This window comes from Cebus imitator, unplaced genomic scaffold, assembly GCF_001604975.1.
Source record: "Cebus imitator isolate Cc_AM_T3 unplaced genomic scaffold, Cebus_imitator-1.0 Scaffold400, whole genome shotgun sequence".
In the NCBI taxonomy this organism is placed as follows: Eukaryota; Metazoa; Chordata; class Mammalia; order Primates; family Cebidae; genus Cebus; species Cebus imitator.
In genome coordinates this window covers 1,915,128-1,942,067 of record NW_016107715.1, presented here as the reverse complement: position 1 = coordinate 1,942,067, position 26,940 = coordinate 1,915,128, and the positions used below count along the sequence as shown (strand labels likewise).

The 26,940-nt window shown below is 39.6% G+C and overlaps 1 protein-coding gene across 2 annotated transcripts in view; it reads right to left on the bottom strand.

The window, feature by feature from the left end:
* Nucleotides 1-25,680, bottom strand: part of RNF217 (ring finger protein 217) — a 99,634-nt gene extending 73,954 nt beyond the window's left edge. Inside the window, exon 1 of one of the 2 annotated variants that reach the window (XM_017508803.2) lies at nucleotides 23,896-25,680. In XM_017508803.2, coding sequence (XP_017364292.2) covers nucleotides 23,896-24,786 — 891 coding nt within the window. In that variant the 5' untranslated portion in view covers nucleotides 24,787-25,680. The remainder of the gene's footprint in view (nucleotides 1-23,895) is intronic. The other variant, XM_017508802.2, reaches the window with a different exon arrangement.
* Nucleotides 25,681-26,940: the final 1,260 nt, after the last annotated feature.

Here is a 26,940-nt window from a genome sequence, read left to right as displayed (position 1 = left end):
AAAAAAAAAAAAAAAAAAAAAAAAAAAAAAAGGAGCCATACAAGGGAAGGTTTTGTTGTCTTTATGTTGTTGCTCTTGTTTTTAAGAAGAGAACAATAACAGCTAGTTTGTATGCTGATAAGAAAGATCCAATAAAGAGAAAAATCAATAATATAGGACAGAGTTCAGTAAACTATTTGGTCCAGGGGCCAAATCTAACCTGCTGCCTGTTTGGTACAGCCTACGAGCTGTGAATGATTTCTACCTTTCTAAACGGTTAAATGAAAATAATAGTAATAATTGATAACATATGAAATTATATTAAACTCAAATTTAAGTGTCTACAAATAAAGCTTTACTGGAACATAGCCATGCTCATCATTTATACACTGTTTATGGCTGCTTTTGTGTGACAACAGCAGAGCTGAGTTGTGACAGAGATCACAGGTGACATTCTAACTGATTCCCACCATTGCTCAGTTCAGGATGAATCACAGTGACAGTTAAAACTTGACAGCATTTGGAGTACCATGCATATCACCTTACCATGACTCTTTTATTACCTTTTTCATTACTAATGCATATGTCAAAAGAAGAAAGAAGATAAATGAACTTAAGTCTCATGCTTTGAAGGCACAATGGAGTGTTGATTATTTTGCTATGTAATTACATAGCAAGTAACTGTGTTTATTATGTGACACTGTAGTTATACTAAAAGAACACAATACATAACAACATTCTAGCATAAGCACTCATTAAAATATTACCAACTAACAGGAAAGAGATGGTTAAAAAAAACCCTAAATTTAAAGAAACAATATTTCATCACACGGAACTTTACAAAAGGTAAACATGAAAATGAAGCTGTAACCAAAGTAACTTTTCAAAACGTACATTTGTTAGACAAGCAAAGAAAACTATTTACCAATGGTAAAGTAATTCAATTATATTATATTGTAGCAGATATATGCTTATAAAGAATATGTAAGACTGTTAGTGTTTTGGTGAGACCCCTGCCTAAAGAGCTGAGAAACTTGGAAGAAACATTAACATGCAATTTAAAAACAAGGCAAATGATTTCAAGTTGTTTTCCATGGCTCTTTACATGTCAATTGACATATAGACATTGCTTAATTTTTATTGTTTATTTGAGGAGTCAATGCTGAGTTTGAAGTGGCCTGGAAAATTAGTCTCTATGAATGAACATTCTCTGTGGAATAACTACAGTCAAAGATTAAAGGTGTTAAGTTAACTATTAAAGAACTTTAATTAAAGAAGTTTAAAGGTTAAACAAATTGAGAAAACACAAATTCAGTACAGCCTCAAGTAGAATCTGCTAAAATGTGTTACAATCAATGGTGACAAAAACATATAGGATAGAAAAAGGCTTAGCTTGACAGATTTAAAAAGCTAGTGAACATTTTAGGTGTTTAAAGGTTGTGGTTATTTACTGTATTACTTATCAGCAGGTACTTTGTGAAAAATACTCAAATCTATCATGTCTTATTGAACCAATGGTGTCCCTTATAAAATTCATTTGCTTTTATGGATTTAACAATCATTCTGTGAATTCTGTCATGAATAGAAGCTGGATATCCTGATGTGCCTTACCTAGTAATTTGATGAGTTAGCAGTGATAAAATCTTATTGCAATATTTTAAGATTAGGCTGAAACTTTTCAGAATAAGAAAAACTGCCTTAGACCATCTAATGCAGTGGTCCCCAACTTTTATGGCATCAGGGACTGGTAACATGGAAGACAATTCTCCCATGGATGGGGGTCATGGACAATGGTTTTGGGATGAAACTGTTCCATCACAGATCATCAGGCATTAGATTTTCTTAGGGCACATGCAAGTTCCTAGATCCTTCACATGTGCAGTTCACAACTGGGAAAATGCTTCCATGAGAATCTAATGCCTCCACTGACCTGACAGGAGGCAGAGCTCAGGTAGTAATGCACACCTGTGGCTCACCTCCTCCTGTGTGGCCAGGTTCCTAATAGGCCAGGAACTGATCTCTGAGCTGAGGACACCTAATCGGAAATTAGCTTTTGCTGCAGACTTTCTAATGTATGTTAATTAATCCAATCTAAAATCACAAGAAGTCACACAACGTACAAGTTGATACTGCAGTAAAATCATTAAAACAACTAATATTTGAATCACAAGATTCAAATGTCGAGCTGCTTTATCAACTTCTCATCCTGTCAAAAATTAAAATAAGAGCCAGGCAAGATATAGTCCCAGCTATTCCAAAGGTTGAGGCAGGAGGATAACTCAAACCTAGGAATTCAAAGCCAGCCTGGGCAACATAGCCAGACTCTCTCTCTAAAAATAAATAAATAAACAAATAAAACAAGAAGCAAGATCTCTATTTTCACACAAATTTGCAGTAGATACATTTTCTGAGCTCAATTTATCATTTCAAAATTCCAACAGCATTTTTTGAACCTTGATGCAGTGCACAGAAATTTTCTTATTTCAAAATCCATTTGTCAGTTACAAAAGACCACATATTGCATGATTCTATTTATATAAAATGTCCAGGAAAAGCAAATCTATAGAAACAGAAACTAGATTCATGGTTTCTTAGGATGGACATGGGAGGCCTGAGGTGAGGGGAGGGAATGATTAATAATGGGCATTGGATTTCTCTTAAGGGGAATAAAAATCAGGTAGTGATGCTGGTTTCATAAACTGCGAATATACTAAATAATAACTATACACCTTAAATATGTGAACTGCATGATATGTGAAACATATTTCAACAAAGACTTTTTAAAAAAATCCATTTGACTGTGCAACTGAGGAACTTCCACCTAATCTTCAATTGGAAGTATTCTGCCCTGTAATGAAATTCTAAAAGGCAAATATCAAGAGATGAATCTAAAGAATAATATAAAAAACTTCCACATTATGAATGTGCATACATGCTAGCAGACTAATATCTATATTAGACAAAACCTGTGTGAACAAATGTTTTAAATATGAAATATGCAACATACCAATACAGATCAGTATGACAGATGAGTATTTAAAATTAATACTGATGACAGGAAACATTAATGTTGTACCCCAGTCAAGAAAAATATCTCAAAGAAATAATTCTGTTATTCCCATCAGTAAATCTATATTACAAACTTCAAGATACTTTGTTATTACTATTACTAATACTATTATATTTTCAATTTTCTCAATAAAAATATGTGGAATTTTGTCTTTTCTCTTGTAATACATGTACCTACATAATATTCTTCATTTTGCCTCTTGGCCTATAAAACCTAAAATATGTACTATTTAGCCCTTTACAGAAAATGTTTGTCAGCCTTTGATATAAGACACAGAAGAAATAAATGTTATAAAATTGTTTTGAATAGACACAAAAAGAAAGCTATTGCACCAACGATTGGTTTAATTCAGCTTTTTAAAAATCTGTTTGAAATCATCAGGCATGATTACTAACATGAAGATAGAGCGTACAATAATCAAAACACATTAAGGCAAAGGCTGAGGACAATTGAAGGAAGGGATCAGATGGAACCCATGTGTTAGCGTATCTTTGTAAAAACCCAAGGACACCTTAAGATCAGTACTTGAATATGACATCAAAGGATGTCTGTTGCCTCATGGTTGTCCTCCCCTTCTTCTAATCACAAAAGTTTGTCTATGTGGTGGGGGAAGAAGGTCAACCTGACAACAACCAAAAACAAGGTCACAAAAGAAGGTAAGGCACTTATAGAAGTAGCAATCTTTGGCTTTGTAAATAGAAAAAGTTATAGATCGAGAATAATGATAGCCTGGCAGAGAAAACAAATGCATATTTGTACCTGGAAGGGCAAGTGAGGAATGCAATTTGAATTATGCTCCTCTAATGGAGATGATCATTTCTAACTTTGTGACATAGCTAGAATTCACTTTAAAAAGCAATGAAAGAAATGAGCTCTCAAGACCTATACCACCTGCCAAAGGCCAGCCTCATCTCTTGACACTATTGCATTGAAGACTGAGTTTCAACACGTGAATTTTGTGAGGAAACAAACATTCAGGTTTTAGCAGCACTTATTTTCCAAAACTCAAAGAAATATCAAAAAGTTGATTAACGTAACATAACCATGTTCACAATACCCCTTTGTTAATATTTTATCATTGTTTCCTATTTTTTATATAAAAAGTGCATCACAGATAAAGAATACAATTCCTTGCTATACCTCTCTTCCTTCCCAGAACTAGACACTCATAAATCTGATTTATGGTTTTTTTTTACTATACTATACACATTTCTCTGTGCAATATAGTGTGGCTTTATGTGCTCTTAAAATTTCACTGCTTTGAAACTGCTTAAATTCTGAAACTTGATCTTCTTTTCCTCAATATTGTATTTTCAATACATATATTCATGTTAATATGCAGAGATTTAGTTAAGCTAGTGTGCAGTTGAATATTCTAGTTTATGAATATATCAGAGTTCACTCATCCATTTCTTAATGATAGAAATTCATTTCCAAAATAACTAAAACAGTATAATTGGATTGCTTGTATCACAAAGAATAAATGCTTGAGTGTATGAATATTCCATTTTCCATGATGTGATTATTAACTATTACATCCCTGTATTAAAACATCTCATATACCCCATAAATATACATACCTATCCTGTAACCACAAAAATTAAAAATAAAAAAGAAAGAATTTGTTCCCAATTTTTTACTATTACAAATAATGTCACAATATATATTCTCATATATATAATATCTTACACATGCAACTTGTACTAAGTGTGGGACACTATCTGGTTTGGTTAACTTGCATTTTTCTATTAGTATGGATCATGTGACCTAACAATGAATAAGAGCTTTCTCATACAGATTATTGGCCATTAATGTCATCAAACTTTGCACTTCTTTTCTATTAAGTGCTTTGTCTTTTGCTTATTGATTTGTATGAGTTTGTGTATACTAAGGATAATAACTTTTTATGTCTTATATACTTTATAAAATGATTTTCCCAGATGTGAACTGTCTTTTGTCTCAATTTATAGCATCATTTTTCCCTTTCAGGAATTCTTCACTTAGAGGGAATCAAACTTAGTCATTTCCTTTCAGAGTTGTATTTCTCAGTTTCTAAGAAATATTTTTCCATACCAAGGTGATACAGACATCTGAAAATCAATTCTAAGAGTAGATTTAAAATTTGATCACACATCTATATCTTTAACATATCTGAACTTTATTTCTCCATATGATATTAAAAAAACCTAATTTTTTATATTGAAAGCCTGTCATTCTTGCACCTTTATTGAAATGTCCACTCCACTCCACTGTTTCTTTCCTTTCTTCCTTCCCTCCCTCCCTCCCTCCCTTCTTCCTTCCTTTCCTTCCTTTCTCTTTCTTTCCTTTCTTTCTTTCTCTTTCTTGTTTTTAAGAAATGGTCTCAGACTGTTGTCCATGCTGGAGGTCTGATCACAGCTCACAGTCTCAGGTGATTCTCCCACTTCGAGTCTCCCTAGTGGCTGGGACTACAGGCATGCACCACCACACCTGGTTAACTTTTTGTATTTTCTCTACAGACAGGGTTTCCCTACGTTGTCCAGTTGGTCTCAAACTCCTGGGCTCAAATGATCCGCCCACCATGGCTTCCCAAAGTGCTGGAGTTACAGGCGCGAGCCACCATGCTGGGCCACTCTCTTTTCATTGACTATAGCACAACCACAATTATGTCCCAAGTTTCCATACACAACTGGGCCTCATTACTAGAACTTTTCTCTGTTCCAGTAATCTATTTGTTTGTATCTATACAAATACAAAACAATTTAACTTATTGTTGTTGTGTGAATGTTTGCTTCTCCCTAAAATTCATGTCGAAACCTAATGCCCAAGGTATTAAAGTATTAAGAAGTGGGGCTTTTGGGAAGTGACTGAGAGCTCTGCCCTAATAAACAGGATAAACACTCTTACAAAAGAGGCTTCAGGGAGCGTGTGTTGCCCCTTCTGCCATGTGAGGATGCACAGAAGGTGCCATCATGAAGAACAGGCCCTCACCAGATGCTGAATCTTCTGGTGCCTTGATGTTGAATTCTCAGCTTACAGCATGGTGAGCAATAAATTCCTGTCATTTATAAATTACCCAGTCTCAGTATTTTGTTGTAGCAGTACAGACTAAGACACTAATCCATTAAATATCTTTTCCAAGGGTCTTATAGTTATTAAACCCAAATAGTCTAACTCCAAGTCTTTTCCTACTGAGCCAGCAAGTAAATACTGCATTTGAAATACAGCCACAAAGCACCATAGGAAATTATCAATTATTTAATTTTACTAGAGGTGAAAACATCATTATATATCTCCTCCACCCCCTTCTGAAAGTGAAGGCTACCACATAAGATGGAATAGAATGACTAGTATTAGTTTTAGTATTTAGTGACTACCTTCAATTATATGACCTGTAAGGTCCTTTTCATCAGTGACAATTGAGGACATAAATCCACTAAACCACCACTCTGGCTCTAAATTTACATTTGTCCTGACCATATTACACTCACTACCTTAATCATCGCATGTTCGTGTCCTCCTCTGTATACTAAATAAACTAAATAGTCAGAGCTATACCCCACACCTTACTTACCATGAAAACCAAATGATCACCAGAATTTGATTGTCTCTACATCATAAGACACAAAAACCTTCTAAAACCAGTGGCTCTAAACCTTTCTGGGTAATGGTCCAAAGACTTAATAAATGTTATGGACCCATTCATAAGAGAAAAAATTGATTTTACATACATAAAATGTCAGAGCATTTATAACTCTTCTGAAGGCAATACATGAACAAATAGACTCTCAAGTTAAGAACCTCTATTTGTGGTGAGGGAGGTGTTGAAGAAGAAATATATAGAAAGCTTTTCGTTAAAACAAATTACTCTAAGAAGTGATCCTTTTACTGTGACAGCTATATGTGCTTCTTCCCTTTTCTCACCCTTTCATGAACCAGCAGCAAGCCTGCTGGCCAAGGAAAGATGAATGACTTCCCTTCACAGCTCTTCAATATATTCATCAAAGGTAACACGTGAATAATGCAACCCCATTTCTATTCTTCTCACCAGGAAGTGAGTAAATTACTTTCACATACCATAAAGTCATCAACTTTTTACACATTTTACTTTATAAATTTATCAATTATATACCAAAGATGACTTGAGAAACCAGTGCTTGCATATCATCTAGAAACCAAACGTCTTTAGAGGGTAGGTACATAAAGCGATTGTTTATTAATACTTTGTTTTCAGGCAGGAGCTAACATAGATCCACATGTAAATATATCATTAATAATAAATGATCCACAAAATGGCAATGATTACAAATTATTATGCAAAATGTATTACTGAAACAAAATTCAATGCAGGAATCCTTTTTTCTTCTGGAGGTTGGGGGTGGAGTTCAGACTATAGAATTTTCCCATGCATGAGGTACCAATGACCACATTTTTGCTATAGAAAATATCCAAGAATCTAAAAAGTGAGATAAATATTGAAAAAGCATCTTGTATTACCTTACTAAATATCTTCTTTTTTTCAATAAAGTTGGTACTTTTGAGGAAAAGTGTTAAACTGTCATGATCCAAAAATTAAATCCCATCACACTTACGGAAGAACTTTTTGCAAACACTGAATTTACTTTGAAGTGAGGTGATTCTTGACAAATAAATTAATATGAATATGACGGAAAATAAATCATGGGATCCCAAAAATCACTAAGCCAAGGAAAAACTCAAGCTGGAAACTACAACAGGCAAACCTGCTTCCGCTTTTATTCCTAAATAAGACAGCTACAAAGATAAAAAAGCTACATACCTCCCTCACAATTTGCCCACAAAGAAATTCCTTGTGGGCCTCAGGATCTTTACTTTATGTTAAACAGTTCTGATTGATTTCACCCTGGCAACATATGATAGCCTATCTTCACAGGTTCAGGAGAGAAAGTCATCCCTCTGCTCATCTACGGCAAATGCATATCTGATTGCTTTCTCTGACTTACTGTTTACGTAATGCCAGACTAAATTTATATACTCAGCAAATGGCTGATCAAGGACTTAAAAGAATGTAATCTTTTGTCTCTTATCTACCTATGACCTGGAAGTCACCCCTTGACCAAACAAATGTTTGATCACATATTGATTGATGTCTCATGTCTTCCTAAAGCATATAAAAGCTAGCTGTACCCCGACCGCCTTGGGCACACGTCATCAGGGCCTCCAGGGGATATGTCACAGTGCATCCTTAACCTTGGCAAAATAAACTTTCTAAATTAATTGAAACCTGTCTCAGGTATTTTGTGTCCACATGGGGAAAAATTACAGTTAAATACCTGGTGAAGAATATAATGAGATATTACAAATTTAATGAATGGTTCTGAACATAAAATATAGAATCAAATTTTTTTACACTTTAATTTTTATCAATTTTTTTTCACAAATATCTTAAACAGTAAAGTATTCGTAGGCACCATCCAGTGTCTTTGACTGCTCAGACCAACTTTAATTTGAAAATATTTTAAATTGAGTAAATTACTGCTCCTTAAATCACATTTATCCAGAAATGCAGCAAAAACTGAGAAATCAGTAATTAAACAAATGTACAGAGTTTATGTTCTTCTAAAATCTAGACAACATGCACATGGGACAAATATATTTTAAAGATAAATACTTGAGGCTTTCTCATAAATTTTTTAAAAATCACACTGACATTTTACTATGTCCCATTGAAATACTCGTGGTTTTATGATCAATAGAGAGTGTAATTAGAGGGAAATTTCAGGACTCTATGAAATTAACAAATCAAAGTATGGAGGGAGGGGGAACTCATTCAGCAGAAAATCAACAAAGCAAATCTTTAAGTTGTTACTTTATCACTGTATTCTAACTAAAAACAAAGACAAGGACAGCCACAATCAGAACAGCCACTGTATGGTTAAGCCATGACCCCAAGGCCTTTGCCATTAAAGGTAGAGGAAGTGAAACTTAAACCAGAAGGGAACACTGTTATAAAAGCAAGAATTAGAAGGAGGAAAGGAATATATGTTTTTAAACAGGAATTAACTGGGGAAGCAAATAAGTTATCCAGAACAATTCAACAAGCTAAAAACAAGAACTAAATAGAATTACCAAAAAATTCCAATAACATTCTCTCAGAACTAAAGGTTGCCCAGTAAGACCTTTGTTATATCTGAGAAGGGAAGGGTGGTAGTTCCACCCTAACATCACAATTTAAAGAACTAGAGAATCAAGATAAACAAATTCAAAAGCTAGCAGAAGACTAGAAATAACAAATATCAGAGCAGAACTGATGGAGAAAGGGACATGGAAAAACCCTTAAAAAAAAATCAATGAATCCAGGAGTTGGTTTTTTAATTGTCATAGGGAGGAAGAAGAACTAAGCATCTCAGACCACCTCCCCATTGCATTTCAATAGGAGAGGTAAAGGCTGGCAGACCAGGCACTACCTTAATCGCCCTCCTATAGATTGCAGGTGTGGTATGGAAGAATCTTTTGGGAAGGCATTGTTTTTACTTAAACAGGATCAAACCCCCACCGCTTGCCTACTCCATAGGCCAAGGCCCTTTCACATGTAATTTCTAGAGTTGTAAGCACAAGACCCTTGCACCTGTAATTGCTAGAGTTATAAGACTTTATAAGGGCAGGGATCTCTGATAGACAAGCTTGGCTGTTAGGCAGCTATGCCGCCTTGCTCCTGGCTGAATAAATCACCGCTTCCTCCCCAGTTCGGTGTTTGAGAGGTTTGTTTCTTGCAGCCATTCCTGCTTTAATGTTAAAGCTCTGGCCAGCTGTCTGAAGATTTACCATCATAGTTGAAATAAAGTATAATTTCCATGGAGGATCTATACTACCTGACCCCCATATATCTCTGTAAATCATCTCCTTCAGGTTTCCCTCTGCTCTCTATGCTGTTGCAACCTCATTGCCTCCTTCAGTTCTTAAAACCTGCCATGCCTATGCCTGTCCCAGGCTTTTCACACTTGCTGAGGTCTCTCTGCCTGTGGTGCTCTACACTATTCTGGTATCTTTATTCTGCTGACTCTTGCTGTCACCATTCCGCTCTCACGTCTCTACCAGTATTTGCCACATCACCTTTCTGAGCCCCTCTCCAGTCATGGTCAATTGCACACACTCTATTTTCACACGTATGTGTGCTTGCTCACTTAGAAAGCTGCCCACCCCAACTCCTTTCTCCTACCATCCCTGTGTAGCAACAATCATTTTCCAGACAATAGCCAAGTTCTAACTTTTGCTACTCCCGCAACTACAAATTTATCTTCCTAGAACCCCTTAAGTCAACAATAAGTATCACACAACGGCAGTAACAGGAGATAGACAAATTTGTAGGCAGACAGGAATGGGTCCCTGGTGAAACGCAACTTTCAAGCCAAAGACAGCCTGAGGCCTGAAAACCAAACTGCCAGTTCTGGATAGAGTCAATGAGGGGAATGAGAACTTCCACCCCCATCTTACACTCTCTCTCTTGATTGGCTCCTTCTGGATGATACCTGTTAGCCAACTGAATGGTGCTTTTTCCAAAGACCACCCATGGACCAGTCAGCATGCATTCCCCCATTCTAAGTCCATAAAAACCTTCGATTCAGCCACACAGGCAGAAAAGGGACCTGCTTTCAGGGTCCCCTCTCCACTAAGAGCTTTGCTTCTGTTGCTCAATAAAATTCTTCTCTGCCTTGCTCACTCTCTGGTGTCCCTATACCTTATTCCTCTTGTTCTTGGGACAACAACTCAGAACTCATGGAGCCGTGGGGAGTGAGAAAAAACGAGCTGTAACCCTCCCATTCACTGAGCTGAAGGCAGCAGGAACAAACAATCTGTAACCCTCCCTCTGCCCACTGAGCTGCGGGTGATGAGAATAAAAGAGCTGTTAGCACACTCCCATTTGTCAGACTATAGGAGAAAGAAAGCTGTAACACATTCCCGCTCACTGAGCTATGGGAGTGAAGAGCTGTAACATTTCTTGGGGACTCGGACCTTAGGACTCCCCAAGCAAGAGCTGTAACACCCCTTGGGACTCCATGATTACTGGCATCTCTGACTTTTCAGGAGCCACCGCATTCCCCTTGTCTAGTCACTGGCACCCAGGGCAGAAGCCACTCACAGCATGCCTGGTCCATCCATGGGCTGAGCACAGAGCCACAGTGGGCACAGGATCTAGCCTGGGGCACAAGCAGAGTACAGCCTGTCAGGCCGAGCAGGTGGACCAAGCCCAGCAGGCCCTGAGCAAGGCCCAGGCAGAGGCAACAGCGGCCAAAAAGGTTTCTGGCTGGCAAAGCAGCACAGAAAAAATCCTGTAACACAATTGGGTCATATACATGACCCAATCTTTGCCAGTAGAGCTTAATTTTAACCTACTGAAGTTCCAAACTTTTAAGTAGCTGGACCATGAACTACTCTATAGGGATACATTGCTTCTTTTTCTCATAATGATTAGCATGGTGCTAAGCAAATATTTTGTGCTCAGTATTTATTTTTTAATGGTTTTATCATTTTATCTTTAATAGAATAAGAATATGCTAACTCCACTCCCTTTTGATTCTCTTAAACCAATTATATACTAGAGAACAGATCTACCATAGCTTGGCTACAGTAAAAAATAGGAAAGTCTTAGCCAGTGGAAGAAAAGATTTCTCTCTATAAAATCTCTGCAACTCACTAATAAGCTGAACGTGTGCTTTAATTTGTTTTTTTTCAGAAGAGGTAATGAGAGTAACAGTAATTCCTCCATCTTGTCTCTGTCACAGTCTTATGACCAGAAGCCGACACTTCATGATATGATTGTGCAGGGTTCAGGGTAGTTTATATCTACAGGTCAGCATGTTGTTAACAAGCCTGTAAGGACACTGCCTGCTTGACCTTGACCTCCTTACTGCCCCGAGCAAACCAACAGAGATCTGTCCAATCCATTTAGACTGTAATAAGCCAAAAGCATATTAGAACAGAGCAATCTAAATACTCCCGTGATTTTTTTTGCACCTTAAGTTTAATATATGAATTAATGATATAAAACACTTTGCTGTCACCAGTAATTGTGAAAGCAATGTGTTAGAACTGGCTTCATCATTTTTTATAATCTTTGTTCAGCACTTACAGATCCTAAGCTTCTAAGGTCTGTGTTCAATTTATTTCAATACTTTGTTCTAACAACTATTACAGCTGAAAAGACACGTCATACAGGCACAGAGAGGCAAAGGAATGCACTGTTGCTTGTGCTTTCTAAATCATTATCCTTACTTTGGTGGCTCATCTATCAATTATGCAAAGGTCATGCTGAAGGAATTAACCTAGTACATTTGCACTTCCTTGATGTCAATCTTGCAAATAGAAAGTCCTAATGTTTTATATTATTTTAAAAACTGGTTAAAAACTCTCTCTGAAGCTCTTCATTTGAATAATTTTTAAACAGGATGAAAAATTTTGTTTCCAAGTTTTTAAAGTTTGTAGATATATTAGTGATTTTAAAAAGAAAAGCACGTATAAACATTTTGTTTTCAAAAATCCTGAGAACAAACAAACAAACTAAAAAAAGTATCAGGAAAAAACTACTATCCTTTCAGTGTTTTCCTGCTCAGCATTCCTTCTAAGCTTTCCCTTCATCTTGAAGGAAAAGCCTCAATGATTCAAAACATGACATATTAAAACCTAAGAACAAAAGAAAGGTAAACCCAAGGGTTATCTATTCTGGTTGGTTTAAGCTACACCTGATACCAGATGCAGTGTCTCACACCTATAAACCCAGCACTTTGGGAGGCCTAGGCAGGTAGATCACTTGAGGCCAGGAGTTCAAGACCAGCATGGTCAACATGGCAAAACTACATCTCTACAAAAAAACTCAAAAAAAAAAAAAAACCAAAAAGTTACCTGGGTGTGGTGGCACACACCTGTAGCCCCAGCTACTTGGGAGCCTGAGGCATGAGAATCACTATGAAGACTCTGTCTCAAAAAATAAATAGGCTGGATACAGTGGCTCAGGCCTATAATCCCAGCACTTTGGGAGGCCGAGGCAGGCAGATCACAAGGTCAGGAGTTTGAGACCAGTCTGGCCAACATAATAAAACCCCATCTCTACTAAAAATACAAAAAATTAGCTGGGTGTAATCCCAGCTACTTGGGAGGCTGAGGCGGGAGAATCACTGGAACCAGGAAGGCAGAGGTTGCAGTGAGCTGAGATCATGCCACTGCACTCCAGCCCAGGTGACAGTGTGAGACTCCTTCTCAAATAAATAAATAAATAAATAAAATAAACAAACTACACCTGAAATACATAAACTTAACTGGAAATGACTAGGCTTAGATTTTTTTTTTTTTTCTTTTTTTTTGAGACGGAGTTTTGCTGTTGTTGCCCAGGCTGGAGTGCAATGGCACGATCTCGGCTCACCACAACCTCCACCTCCTGGGTTCAAGCAATTCTCCGGCCTCAGCCTCCCGAGTAGCTGGGACTACAGGCATGCACCATCATGCCCAGCTAATTTTTGTATTTTTAGTAGAGACGAGGTTTCACCTTGTTGACCAGGATGGTCTCGATCTCTTGACCTCGTGATCCACCCGCCTCGGCCTCCCAAAGTGCTGGGATTACAGGCTTGAGCCACCGCGCCCGGCCTTAGGCTTAGATTTTTTTTTAAGATCAGCAAATATTCCTCTTGTGACACAAAAATAACTGTGAGAACTTGACAAACAATATGCACATGTATGTCTCTGTATACATATATACACATATATCATATAAGTTTAACATAAAGCACTGACACTTGAAGACACATGGAACATGTCTTTCTTTAATTTTAGGAGCCTATTGTTTTCAGAGTGTTTGTTTTAAAAAAAATCTTGAGAAAAAATGATAACATAGGAAAAATAAAACACCAAAGTTAAGGATAAAACTAGTTAAAAGTAGGATTAAATGAGAATTTTGGGATTGCACCTATTGTTTTCCACCAAGAGCATCTCTGCAGGAGAATGAAAGTCACTTTTCCCACTTTGGTTATATATTCATATAAAAAAGACAGACTGATTGTGATGGCTCACACTTGTAATCCCAGCACTTTGAGAGGCCCAAGTGGTTATATCACTTGAGCCCAGGAGTTCAAGACCAGCCTGGGAAACATGGCAAAACTCTATCTCCACTAAAAACAAAACAAAAAAAGCATCCAGGCATGGTGGTGCATGCCCATAGTCCCAGCTACTCAGGAGGCTGCGGTGGGAGGATTGTTTCAGCCTGAAATGGAGGCTGCAGTGAACCATGATTTAGCCGCTGCACTCCTTCCCAGGCAACAGAGTGAGACACTGTTCTCAATGAACGAATGAATAATTCATTAATTAATTCCTTTTAAAAAGATGGGCTACAATCTGGCCATTTCAGTCACTTGTGATTCCACTCAATGGCTCTACTTAGACAAACATAAATTAATAATAAACTAAACTCTAAACATTAGGAAAAATGGCCTTTAAGCAACTGTTTCATTTTTCCTGCTGTTTTAAACTGTTAAGGAACCAGGGAAAAAGCTGTGATGATTAAAATCGCCACATACAACTCAGAGCTCATGAGTTTCATGAACACTGAGTATGGCCAATAATCATGTGAGGAAATAAAGTAAGAACCGACACCACAAAAAGGGAAGCAATTTGCCTGGTAGCCTATAATTAGGTTTTGAATCTTACAGTAGAGAATATTATTGAGGCAAATAGCTTAGAAAGATTTAAAAAGGGATTAGTCATTCACATGAATGAATAAGCCCAGAATTTAGTTACCTAAGCCGGGGCGGCAGGGTGGGGGTAAGGTGGAGTGGAGCAAATATCACAAAAGCAATATGCCTCATCTGGTCCAGAGAACACATATCTCCAACAGGACGAAACTCGAGGACAACATATATGCTTCTGGAAATTTAAACAGCTATCTGTTCAGGAAGATACAAATCATATGATAAAATCACCCACACAAACTAGAATATTATCATAAACAACAGTAGGTCAATTTCACAAAGCTCAACTAGGATGGTTAATTCTACAGTATCATTAAACACAATACTATTTCTATACAGAATATGTCTAGACTACAAACAAAAATCTGTTGCATCAACTCCTTTTATTCAGAAAGATATTCCATTTTTCAAATATTTTAACTACAACTGAAGCTGTAATTCTGATACGCTCTAATGGAAACGAAATTATGCTATACAGAATAATTTTAAATGTTGTTAATCAGAATTATTGGAAGCTGATCCTGACACCTTGACACACGTCAATTACAGTGGAATTACCTAAACCATTTAATTTTAAAAGAGAATAGCTTTCACATAAGCCTTCTTTAAAACTAACTGAATCCATATTCATAAATTATTTAAAGATAAAGCACAAAGAACCATACCACCGAAGTATTGACCAATAGAATGATATGAATTGGAAATATTTAAATGATTGAAAAGACATGAAATTAAAAAGAAAAACAATTAAAATTCAGGCTCAAAAGCTAATTTACCACATTCTTGGTTTTTCTTTTAAGCAGTGGAGAAATATATGAATTAAAATGTGGCTCCAATTTCTCAGAAACTTCCCCAAAATAAATTGGGGTCAATGTCCCTTCCCCTTGAATCTGGACAGGCTTATGACTGCCTCATCAAAGTGATGCTGAGTGCCTTCCAAACTTAGGGCAGAAAATGTCACCCACCTTCCACATGGCTCCCTTGGGATGCTGGCTCTGGGGAAAGCCAGCCTGCAAGTAAGAGGCCCTGAGACTACCATGCCAGCAAGGCCACTTTTGGGCACTCGGTAGACAGCCACAGCTGAGCTCACTGACAACGGCCAGCATCAGCTGCCAGCCAAGTGAGTGACCTGACATCTGACTACAACCTCATGAGAAACCCCGAAGGTGAACTGACTGGCTGAGGCCTTCCCACATTCCTGACCCACAATGCCATCATCAAATAAAATGTTTTTTTTTAAGTTCCTAGGTTCTGGAAGAATCTGTTAAACATAAGACAGTAACCAGAACAGGTACTTTAATTAAAGAAGACACACCTCGGTGATAGATGAGAGTGGTGGGTAAGATGACTCCACTAACGTATACAGAGGGAGAAGAGGCTTAGCAAAGGACCATGCAGATACCAACATTAAGAGATGGTAAAATACAAGAAAGTTCTGACAAAAGGAACGACCAGGAACTTAGGAAGAAAACAGGAGAGTATGTTGCCATTAAAGCTTAACAGTAAATCAAATCATAACTTTCCTACACCAAATTCCTCTTGATTTCCTTACATGAAGATGAGGCTGAGTTTGGCTGAAATCTCTTGATCTAAGTTTGAGCGGGAGTCTTTTGCTTCCTCAAAACGTGTAATTGTCTTCTCCTTCTTGGATTGGAAGACTTGTGATTTTTGTACAAGACGGGTATTAAAGAAAAATATAGATTTACCTTATAAATGAGATTATAAATTTAAAGCATGTAAAAAAGCCATAGGTTTTAGAGTCAAACATCTGAATTTCACTTCCACCTTTGCCATTCCCTAGCTTTGTGACTTGGGGCAAGTTATTTAATCTCTCTAACCTTGAGTTCCCTTATATCCGCCTGCAGTACAAAACAAGGGTTGTTCCTGTTCTCTTGAACCCACTCTAACCTGAAGACCATCCCATGGCTGCCAGTGAAAACAGCACTGCTCACAGTTACCAATAAACTCCTTGTTGGGAAGTCTGATGGTCAATTTCAAACCTCTTCCTGCTAGAACTAGCATAAGCATTAGACACAGATGATTAGCCCTTTTAAAAGACTGTCTTTGTTTGGCTTCTGGGTAAGTACTTTTCAATACTCCTCTTGCCTAGTTAGCCCACTCCATTTTTAGACTCCTTGCTTGTTCTTTCTGATATCCCATACTCCATATTTGTGAACACTGGTATGCTTGGACTCAATCTCCAATCCTTCTTCTTTAGCTACTGACACTCCACAGGTGACCTCATCCAGTCTAATAGTTTTAAATACCATCTATATGCCATCCACATTCAAATTTATATCTTCTGCTCAGATCTCTCTTCTGAATGCCAGACGCCAACTGCCTACTCAACATCCCTTCATGAATGTCTAAACGGCATGTCAAATTTCTCATTCTCCCTAAACCTAGTCCTCCTACACTATTCCACATATTATTAAACGGCAACCCCATTTTTCTAGTTGCTTGGGCTCAGAACCTGACTCATGCTTGACTCTTTTTCTCTCCTCCCACAGGTAATCATCAGCATTCTGTCAGTTCTAACTTCACAATATATTCCAAATTCAACCAGTCAAACCACGTTCGCCTGTATCACTCTAGTCTGAACTATATTGTCTCTCTTTTGAACTATTCCATAATCTTCTAACAGATCTATTTTACTTCCACTCTTGACTCCTACAGTATATTCTCCATAAAGAGATGGAGTAATCTCTTTTAAAGGGAAAGGCATATGTGGTTACCCCTTTGCTCAGTGTCTTCTTATTGCTTCTTACAACATCTTACTTTAAGGAAATGAAGATACTTGATGGGCTTAATCCCTGCCTGACCAGCTTTCCCCACTCCTGCTGCTGTCTTCTTTTTAGCACTCTCCACCTCATTCTCTGTGCTTCAGCCATGCTGATCTCCTTGCGATTCCTGGAAAAGTCACAAGCATGCTCCCACCTTTGGAATTTTACACCTTATTATTCTATTAGATATCCTCATGGTTTGTTCCTTCTTCAGCATCACGAAGATCTCTTCTCAAAAGCCACTTCGTAAAACATGTCCTCCCAGACAACATGTCCTCCCAGACAACTCCCCAAAAAACTACAAAGTTATCAAGGCAACCCCCTCCCTACTATTTATCACCCTTCCCTTATTTCTCCTTCTCCATAGCCCTTATTATCTCCTAATATGCTAAATAATTTACTTATCTCATTTTCCATCGCCACAGCCTAGCATATAATTCCACGAAGTCAGGAGCTTTAAATGTTTTCATTTCTTGTATCCTCAGAGCCTAAAACAGTGCCTTGTATGTAATCAGTATTTAATATGTAAATGAATTGGAATTAAATAAAAATATGTGTAAGAATGTTTACAAGATAGATGTCCAATAAATGGTTTTCTTACGATTTGTAAAAACTTACAAATTCAAGTGCAATTATCCCAAAATTGGTGGGGTGAACAGTAATGATAAAGTTGATGGAGAATGATATAAACTAGGAGTTATTCTCTCAGACACGTTGAATTTTTAAAGTAAAACTTCAATTTGGGAAGTTGTATCATGTAAAAAAAGGGTTTATCATGTAAAACCCTTCTGACAAATTGAATTTGAAAAAAGCTGACATTTTTAAGAAGTATGTCATGAATGATCCCAAACAAATTGAGGAGAATTATGTTTTCTTTTAAATAAAGGCAGAAAATATTTTGAAATGAACAAAATATGTATATCTTTATATTGACTAATATTCTATTTCCAACAATCAAAAAGAGCTCTGAGAAATATGTATATTAAGAAATGAGTAATCGACAGATTTATAAATTTGGATTAAACATAACAGAAAAAATAGTAAATGAGTTTAATAAAAGTTAGCTTTGGTGTCCCAGGACTGGCTTAATGAAAACCTCCCAGAGAGAAAGCAGATCCATCACTGTCTGGTAACATTTTTTAAAAAAGCTTATTTATGCCATCAGATAAAGCTGGGAAAAATACTGCCAACAAGGCGATAAGATGGTTTCTTTAGGACATTGAATACATTTATAGAATATCTCATGGTTCTTGTCATACAGGTACCCCAATAAATGCTTGTTAAATGCAAAAACAGAACATGAATAAATGAATAATTATAAGAAATTACCACTCAGGTATGCCTACCTTGTCCATAACAAACCCTTAAAAAAAGCTGAGAGTTTAAATTATAACGATCTCTTTTTATGTCTTTTGTATCAGGAGTAAGGAAGAGCCTTCAGGTATAAAAGTTGAGCTCTACTTTAGGAGGGAAAATCACACTCTAAAGGTATCAGCTGATACCTTAGGTCAGTAGTACTTGTAATGTTATTTGCGATATTTTAGGCAGTGGAACGCAATGCAGGGTTTCTCTATGTAGCCTCATCTCCAGACAGCTGGAAGAGAAAGGAAATACCCATGCAGCATGCCTCGGAAAAAGTCCTGCTGGCCCCTAGGCTTAGCATTTGACAGAGGATTCCTCTAGAGAAATCAAATGCCAATCAAAAACAGATTTCAAAAAGTAAAGGAACAATGGAAAGAAAAAAGAAACAAATTATTGAAGAGAAATGATGTAGAAAGTGGAGGAAAATAATGGAATGAGTCAGTAAAGGCATGAAAGCAAATGTTACTGCACACATTTTGCACGCAGAAGGACAAGTTTAAATATGCCTTAACTCCCTCTTTTCAAATTTGTAGAGTGACTTCGAAACAGATTTCAGTCTTATGTTATTCTTCACATTTTCAGGACTACAGAAACCATGCCGAGCATGACAGATTCTATAAATTCACCTGGGTGAAGACAATTGCATTCAAACTCAATATTGAACACAATAGTTTCCAAAAATATGCAGGGTGCTTTAAGGTTTAAAGAAAAAGAATTTATGGGGCCCGCATGGTGGCTCACGCCTGTAATCCCAGCACTTTGGGAGGCTGAGGCAGGTGGATCACCTGAGTCAGGAGTTCAAGACCAGCCTGGCCAACATGGCGAAATCCCATCTGTACTGAAAAAAACAAAAAATTAGCTGGGCATGGTGGCCTGTGCCTGCAATCCCAGCTTCTGGGGAAGCTGAGGCAGGAGAATCACTTGAACCCGGGAGGCAAAGGTTGCAATGAGCTGATATGGTGCCATGGCACTCCAGCCTGGGCAACAAGAACAAGACTCCGCTCAAAAAAAAAAATTGTGTTACACTTTTACCCATGAAGATCTGGATGACTCACAATTTAATAATAGGATATATGAGCTTTCACCTCTGGGTCACTGATTCTAGGGTGACTACAGCAGGCAGTAATTTTAGGACTTTATCATCTAGCAGCTGTTTTGTTCACAATCTGTAGAAGTAATGTGTTGCTTGTCTCTATTTATACTCATTGGACAGGTGTATACATTCCAAGTTATATGCATCTGCCAATCCTGAGCACTTAATTTAGGCAGAGTGGTGGAATCTACAACAGCTGTCACCTTTAGCAAGTCTTTGGCAGCCTCATTTCTCTTCCTTTCTGCAACTAAAATACTAAATATTAATATTTCATATTTATGACATTATTCTGTCTAAACCAAATCATAAAAGAAAGATATCTGTGGTAGATTTCTGAAATGAACCTAGTATCATTCTATGAAACAAAGAAGGCAACAGATAACATTTCCTAGGGGAAAATATGGTAAAGGCCAAGCCAGCTGAGAAGGCCAATAGTAGGAGGAATAAGGGACATGCAGGATATTGCAGACATCCCTGGAACTACGTGCTTTAGCCATATTCACACATGCATACACAGGTCACCAGGAAATGTACTTCTAAAATGTTACGTGCCAGAGATTTACGTACACAAGCAGTACAATATAAAATAATATAACTATCTCTGCCCTGGAGCTCTACAGCCTCTAAATCAACATCTCCTGTGGTGCTAAAGGTTTCTAATCTATCAGTTCATACCCCTTCACCATGGCAGTCAGAAACCGGATGTCACCTATTGCTCAGTAAAGTTAGTCCACTAAGAAGGACTCCCTAGCCACAGTCATGGCAATAACTTGAGAACTATGTTTTAAAAAATAAAACCATAATTTTACACAGCATAAAGGTACTTAAGTCACCATCTAGTCTGCTATGTCTGTATTGAAATATTGATGACATCTACCAAATGGCATTTGTCACAAATTAGTCCATAGCACTAATGAAAATATACTTACTGTCTAAAAATACACATTTCTATCTTCCAAGTTCATATCTTCTTTCAAAGAACTCTGCATCTCATTTTAGAAAAATATTCATTTAACCAGGCAATAGTCCAACTCACATTTAAGTTGCATTTTAATGTTTGAATAAAATGTTTAATAGGGACTCTTTTATTTGCTTAAAGGATGTTAAATAATGCACTATGTGGCACAAACTAAAAGAAATGGTGAAAAGAGTCATTAATAGCTCTTTATTTCAAATATATCATTTTGTTTCAAAAGGTTTTAAGAGCCCCGAAAGTTTAGACTTGTCACATTTGTTTCTGTCAAAACTAAGAGACCTTTTAAGATGAGAAAGCACTCACTATGGCTTTTTGACGTGGTTCAGTAGGGCAGCAAAATAACCATGCAGTTTGATTTTGCTTTGCTTTGGAACCGGTGAGTTATTACAGATTATCTGCAATTACATTTCATTGATGAGGAAATTAAGGCATAGAGAGGTTAAGTGACAAATAACACACCCTTTGAGTAGAAGGGACCACAGAATTAACGTAGCTCAAAAATATCGCAACCACTATCTTTTACTCAACTGAAAAAGGCTATTTTTTTGTATAAGCTAAAAAGTTTAAGCTCTTTAATTCTAAGTTTAATAACAACCTTAGCAAACCTGTTACTTTTGTCCTCTTTAATGCTTCGTCTTTTGTCTTAAATATCAAGACGCTCAGAGTAGAATTTAGTGCCAAAGCAGAACACCACTTCCTAGCATTGGTGTCTGGGGGCAATCTCAGACCTTTCATAAATACAGTAAGTTTTGGTTGCACATCCGTTACATACCAGACAACACTGTAGATACAGAAGTGAACAAATCTGAAAACTTCTGTCTTAATTACTTAAGTATAAGACAGAGTATGTTAGTGCTATGGAGAAAATAAAAAGCAGGAAAAAGAGAGTGTGGGGTGAGGCTCAATTTGTAAAAGGGTGTCAGTGAAAGTCACAGGGGGTGACATTTGAATATAGTCCTGAAAAGGAGGGCAGAGAACAGATAAGCGCGCCATGGAGAGGACCTTCCTGGAACAGGTAAAGTCATGTACAAAAGCCCTGAGGTGAAAAAGCATGCGAAGTATCTATGACTCATCTTTTTTGTTGCTGTTTATTTTAAGTAATGTATATTATTCTTTATTGAAAGTCCCAGCAAATGCTTTGGAAGGAAGGTCAGGAACATACATCCAATCAGAAATGCTGCAGACAAGCTTCAGATACTATGTCACTGCAGGGGAGTTTTTAGTGGTTGTACTGTACATTGCAATGACCACTTGGCTCCGTCCCTCTATCACCCCACCATCATTACTAAAACTTCCTAAAACTAACTTAGAAGGTTTAATAAAGAAAAAGAAAACTGCTTTGGGGAAATGGCCCACCCTAAGGAAATCAAATTGCTAGGCAAAGTATCCTAAGCCACAATGACTACCTCCCCTGAATTTCTAAACCCACTGGTATGTGTATCCAGCATTTAACAGGAAGTGCTATCTGGAATTGTTACTTTGTTGACATCTCATCCCTTGCTACCTTGTATTGTTCTTTTGTACACATCTGCTCTCACGGTGACTTCCTTGAGCAGGGCTCATGATTTGGAAATGTCTGAATTCCACCACAGGGCAGCAAAGTCTATTTGAGGATGATAAAGAAACTACCATAACCAGCAGCACACATTCCTCCTGTTTTAAGAATCTCTAGCTAAAGCATGAAAGAAACAGTCTTTCAGAAGCTTTTAAATAATCTCAACTATTTTAGCCAACTTACTGTTTGTGTAACATTCCGTTTTAAGTCTCTGTTTGCATTTTCAGTTGGGCACCGTATACACTTTCAGTCTAGACCCAAGCATGGGTTAGCCACAAAACACAGAGGAATCACATGGTATGGAGCTCTGGTCAGTTTGCCTCAGCCAATGTTATTAAAAACACTATTATGTGCAAGGGACTCAACATGAAGCTACCACATAGAGGATCTAAGACATTGTCCAGAGAGTCTAACAAGACAAGCAGACACGAAAGAAACAATTGCAATGTATGTAAGATATTGTGAAAGTATATAAGCAGTGACTTGGAGGGTGAGGCAACGCTAAACAGAAGAGCTGGCACCTGAACAGACAGGGTTTTGAAAGATGAATAGGCCTAGGACAATTGGACACAGGATCAAAGGGCATTCGGGACTGTGCAAAACACTGGCAGAAACATCACAGATTGAAAACTGCTGGAAGAACGCATTCACCGTCCGTGAAGGAAAGCTGGTCTGTTGCACTCTCAAGCTTTCCAAGAAAAAAACAAGTTTTCAAATAAAAGCAACGAAAGTTTCACCAGTGCTTGCTGAGAAACCTCTTAGCCTCTCTTTGCTTTGTTTTGCTCTTTCTGTTTTGTTTCCCTTTGAAAGAGTGCTGGCTTAAAACCTCAGTGAAAAAAAGTACTTCAACTTTGCTGTGGAAAAAGGAAACTGAAAAGTAGGCAAAGGCCAAGGGATACATTTTTTTAAACATGCACGCTTTTCTGGAATATATAAATGAAACAAAATTACAAATTCATGTATTAGGGGTCTGAAATATTGATTACAATTCTTTTCTCCACCAGCTCCATAAATATTTATTCTATGCCCACTGCTTGTTAGTTTATGGGATACCAGGCCGATGAGGCAGTCTCTTGCCCTCCTCTGAGCAAGCTCGTGCTTGCAATCCTGTGTAAGAAATAAGCAGAGGGCAACTCCTTGTGCCTTGTGGCTTCTACACCTGCCAACAATAGCCTAAAGTTCAGAGCAAAGTTACATTCCAGTTAAGTAAACCAGTGAGGTCAAAATACACTTAAATAACAACTGAGGCGTGAGAAACTAACAAGAGATCCTTAGTAAGTGTGTCGGTCACCTCTTCCCGGGAGCAGGAAGATTAGATTGACAGCAGGACCTCCTTGCCAGTGATTTGGAATAATAAATGGGGAAGAGAAACGGGTGAAGTTACCTGGGCGCTCAGGTAGATTTTGAGGCACTCCTCGCACACGGCCTTCTTGCAGCAAGGCAGGGGCTTGATGGGTTTGTCTTCCAGGCACACCCGGCACATCAGCACCATGAGGGGCGCATAGGGATCCCCTACACCGCCCAAGCCAGAGTAGGGTGGAGCTCCCAACAAGCTGGGCATGGAGAACGGCTCGGGCGCCAGGTAGAATTCCAGCTCGATGCTGCCGCCGTCGGGGGAGAGGGAATCGGCTGGGAGGGATAGCCGGGGGCTAGGGAAGGAAGAGCGGGTGCTGGGAGGGTTCGGCACTGGCGGAGCCCCAAGTGGCGACGCGGGCGGCGAGAGGGGCGAGAGCTGCTCCGAGGCAGGGGCCTCAGGCAAGTCGCTCTCCACGCAGTACACGGAGCAAAAGACTTGTCTCTTGGCGAGGGGCGGGCGCCGCTGACCCAGCACGTCCAGGACCAGTCCGTCGGCAGCCCCCTCGCGGGTCCCGGGCGCCAACTCCTCGCCGGGGGGCGCCTCCTGCTGTTCATCCCCTCCCTGTTTTCGGTCCCCAGCTTCCTCCTCTTCCTCCTCCAGGTCCAACTGCAGTCGCAAGGTCTGGGGGTTGAGAGGCCCGGCGAGTGCCAGTCCCGCAGGCTGCGCCGGTGCTCGGCTCTGCCTCCAGCTCGGGGCCCCCAAGCTCCTCGCCGGCGCCGGGGCGCTGGTGTCCGCGCAGCCCCAGTCGCTTCCACAGCCACCGCTGCTCGGCTCAGCGGAGGCAGCGCACAGCGGGGGCGGCCGGACGCTGTCCCCCTGCGGCCTCGGGGGCTCGGGGTGGCCCGCAGTGCCACCGGCCACGGTCTGCGACTCCTGTGGCCCGCCGCCGCCGCTCACCGTGCTCTGCTCCTCGCCCATCGCCGCCCGCGGCCCGCGCCGCCGCTGCCCATCCAGCCGCCGGGACCCCCACCCGGCGCCGGCGGGCAGCAGGGGCAGTGGCTCAGCTCGACTCGCGGCTCCGCTTCTGCTTCCGGGTCTCTCCTCCTGGGCTGGGACGCCCCAAGTCCACTCCGGGGAGCCCTTGCTCCGGGGCCGCGGCACGAGGGGAGCCCGGCCCTGCCCGACGCTCCTTCTCCTCGTCCTCTGGCGCGGCCGGGCACCGCCTCGGGGGCGCCGAGGGCCGCTCGATCTGGGCTCCGGCGCGCCCGCCCCACATGCAGCTCCAGGCGGCGCCGCAGCCCCCGCGAGCCCCGGGCGGGACACAGGGGTCCGGGAGGAGGCGGCTGTCAGCCCCGCGCCATCACAGGTCCCAGCTGCCGGACGGGCGGCAGGAGGGCGGTGGTCACAGGGTCTAGGGGCCTGTGGCGCCGCCGCGGCGCGCACCAGGAGGTGCAGCCAGAGCGCGAGCCAGCCGCAGGGCCCCTGGGGAGAGGCCGGAGCGGGCGACCTCCCTCTCCCCACGCTTCACCTAGAGCCCTCCTCGCCGCCCCTCACCCCACCCCTTTGGCGCACACCTCCTCACACGTACACACGCGCGCAGGCACCGCGCACACACTCGCACGCACACCCTGAGTGGGTGTGATCTAAGATCTGAGATGCGCTCTCTCGCCCAGAGTTCACACTCGGCCTCAGCAAAACCCTCAGAGCAGGCAGGCGCCCCTTTGGTCTCGGCATTAAGTAGAACTTCCTACAAAACTACTGAACACGCAGTCCTGGAATTAGAAAACGCTGGCTATTTAGGATGTCGAGTTCGGAGAAATAACGTTAAGGATTATGAATTCGAAATGCTGTCTATTACAACTCTGTTTTTCTGCCGAGTGGAGTAGGAAGAATCTTTGAAACCCATAAATAATCCAAAAAGCACTTTCGATCTACTCTTCCAACTGGAATCCTTACAAGAGTTGATAAAGAATTTAAGATTTGTCCTTTTTTTTTCTCCTACAGTGTTCTCTTACAAGTTTGTTGTTGTTGTTGTTTTTAACCCTTTTTCAGTATTCCAAAATGGATAGCACAGGGTGGAAAAATGTCCTAGCCTAATTAATAAACTGGATCATTAGTGGAAATCATGGGTAGTTTCATTAACATAACCATATTTATCCCCAAAACTGTTTCCAAGACAACAATTATTGCAGCCAGGACTTAATTATGTGTTGATCTATCTTTATTTTACAGGAAGTATTACTCACCCAGACACTGGTGTGTTTTAGTTCCCTAAAGCCAATGAAAACATTGTTGGGAAGCCAGCCCTTGTTTTTTTCTCCTGAGAGGGAATTCAATTTACACATTCATGTAATAGGAAGGAGCTGTAAAGTCTGTAGATTTTTTTTTTAATCTCGAAGTTGTTATTGGGTTGTTCTAAAATATTTTCTAAATCATATGCAAATGATACAAAGGTGACTAGCAATGCAAACTAAGAAAACAGTGTAATGCTAAAAGAACATTTCCACCATGTATGTGTGTCTGATGCTCAGTTGCAAGGGAAGGCATGAATTCGATGTCTAAATGCCATGTCATTTATTGGTCTGACCCAAGAGTGGAAAATTCTTATTTTGAAGATTAACTGCTATTACAGGATTCTTTTCTTTTTTTATCTCAGCTAAGTGATTTCCTGATAACTGCTGTTTTCACCAAGTGACACTTTAAGTGCTTATTGTTTTAAAGACAGAGACAAGAAGCCTACTTACGTGTGCCTTTTGAGGGTGCCATCTGGTGTCCAAGCCACTATTCTTTCCAGAGATGTAAAAGTAATCTGCGTTTTTCAGGTGACAACAGACTAAGACCAGAGTAACAATAATGGATGCAAAAATAATATATTCACTCAGTGTCTATTAGAATAAAATCCCTCAATGTCCTCCTATAGTTTTGGGAACCCTTCCTCACACACATGTTCTGAGAGCTTGTTCTTTTAGTGTTTACCATTTAATTACTTATCCATTAGGTTCCCGCTTACTGGAAGTGGCTGTCCTTTACACCAAACCCATTAGAAGTCCCTGGTGGGCTGCCTGATGGCTGTCCATATCTCCGTTGCTTAAAACTGCAGCCCTTTCTTTTGCCATGACTTCTTTGCTACAG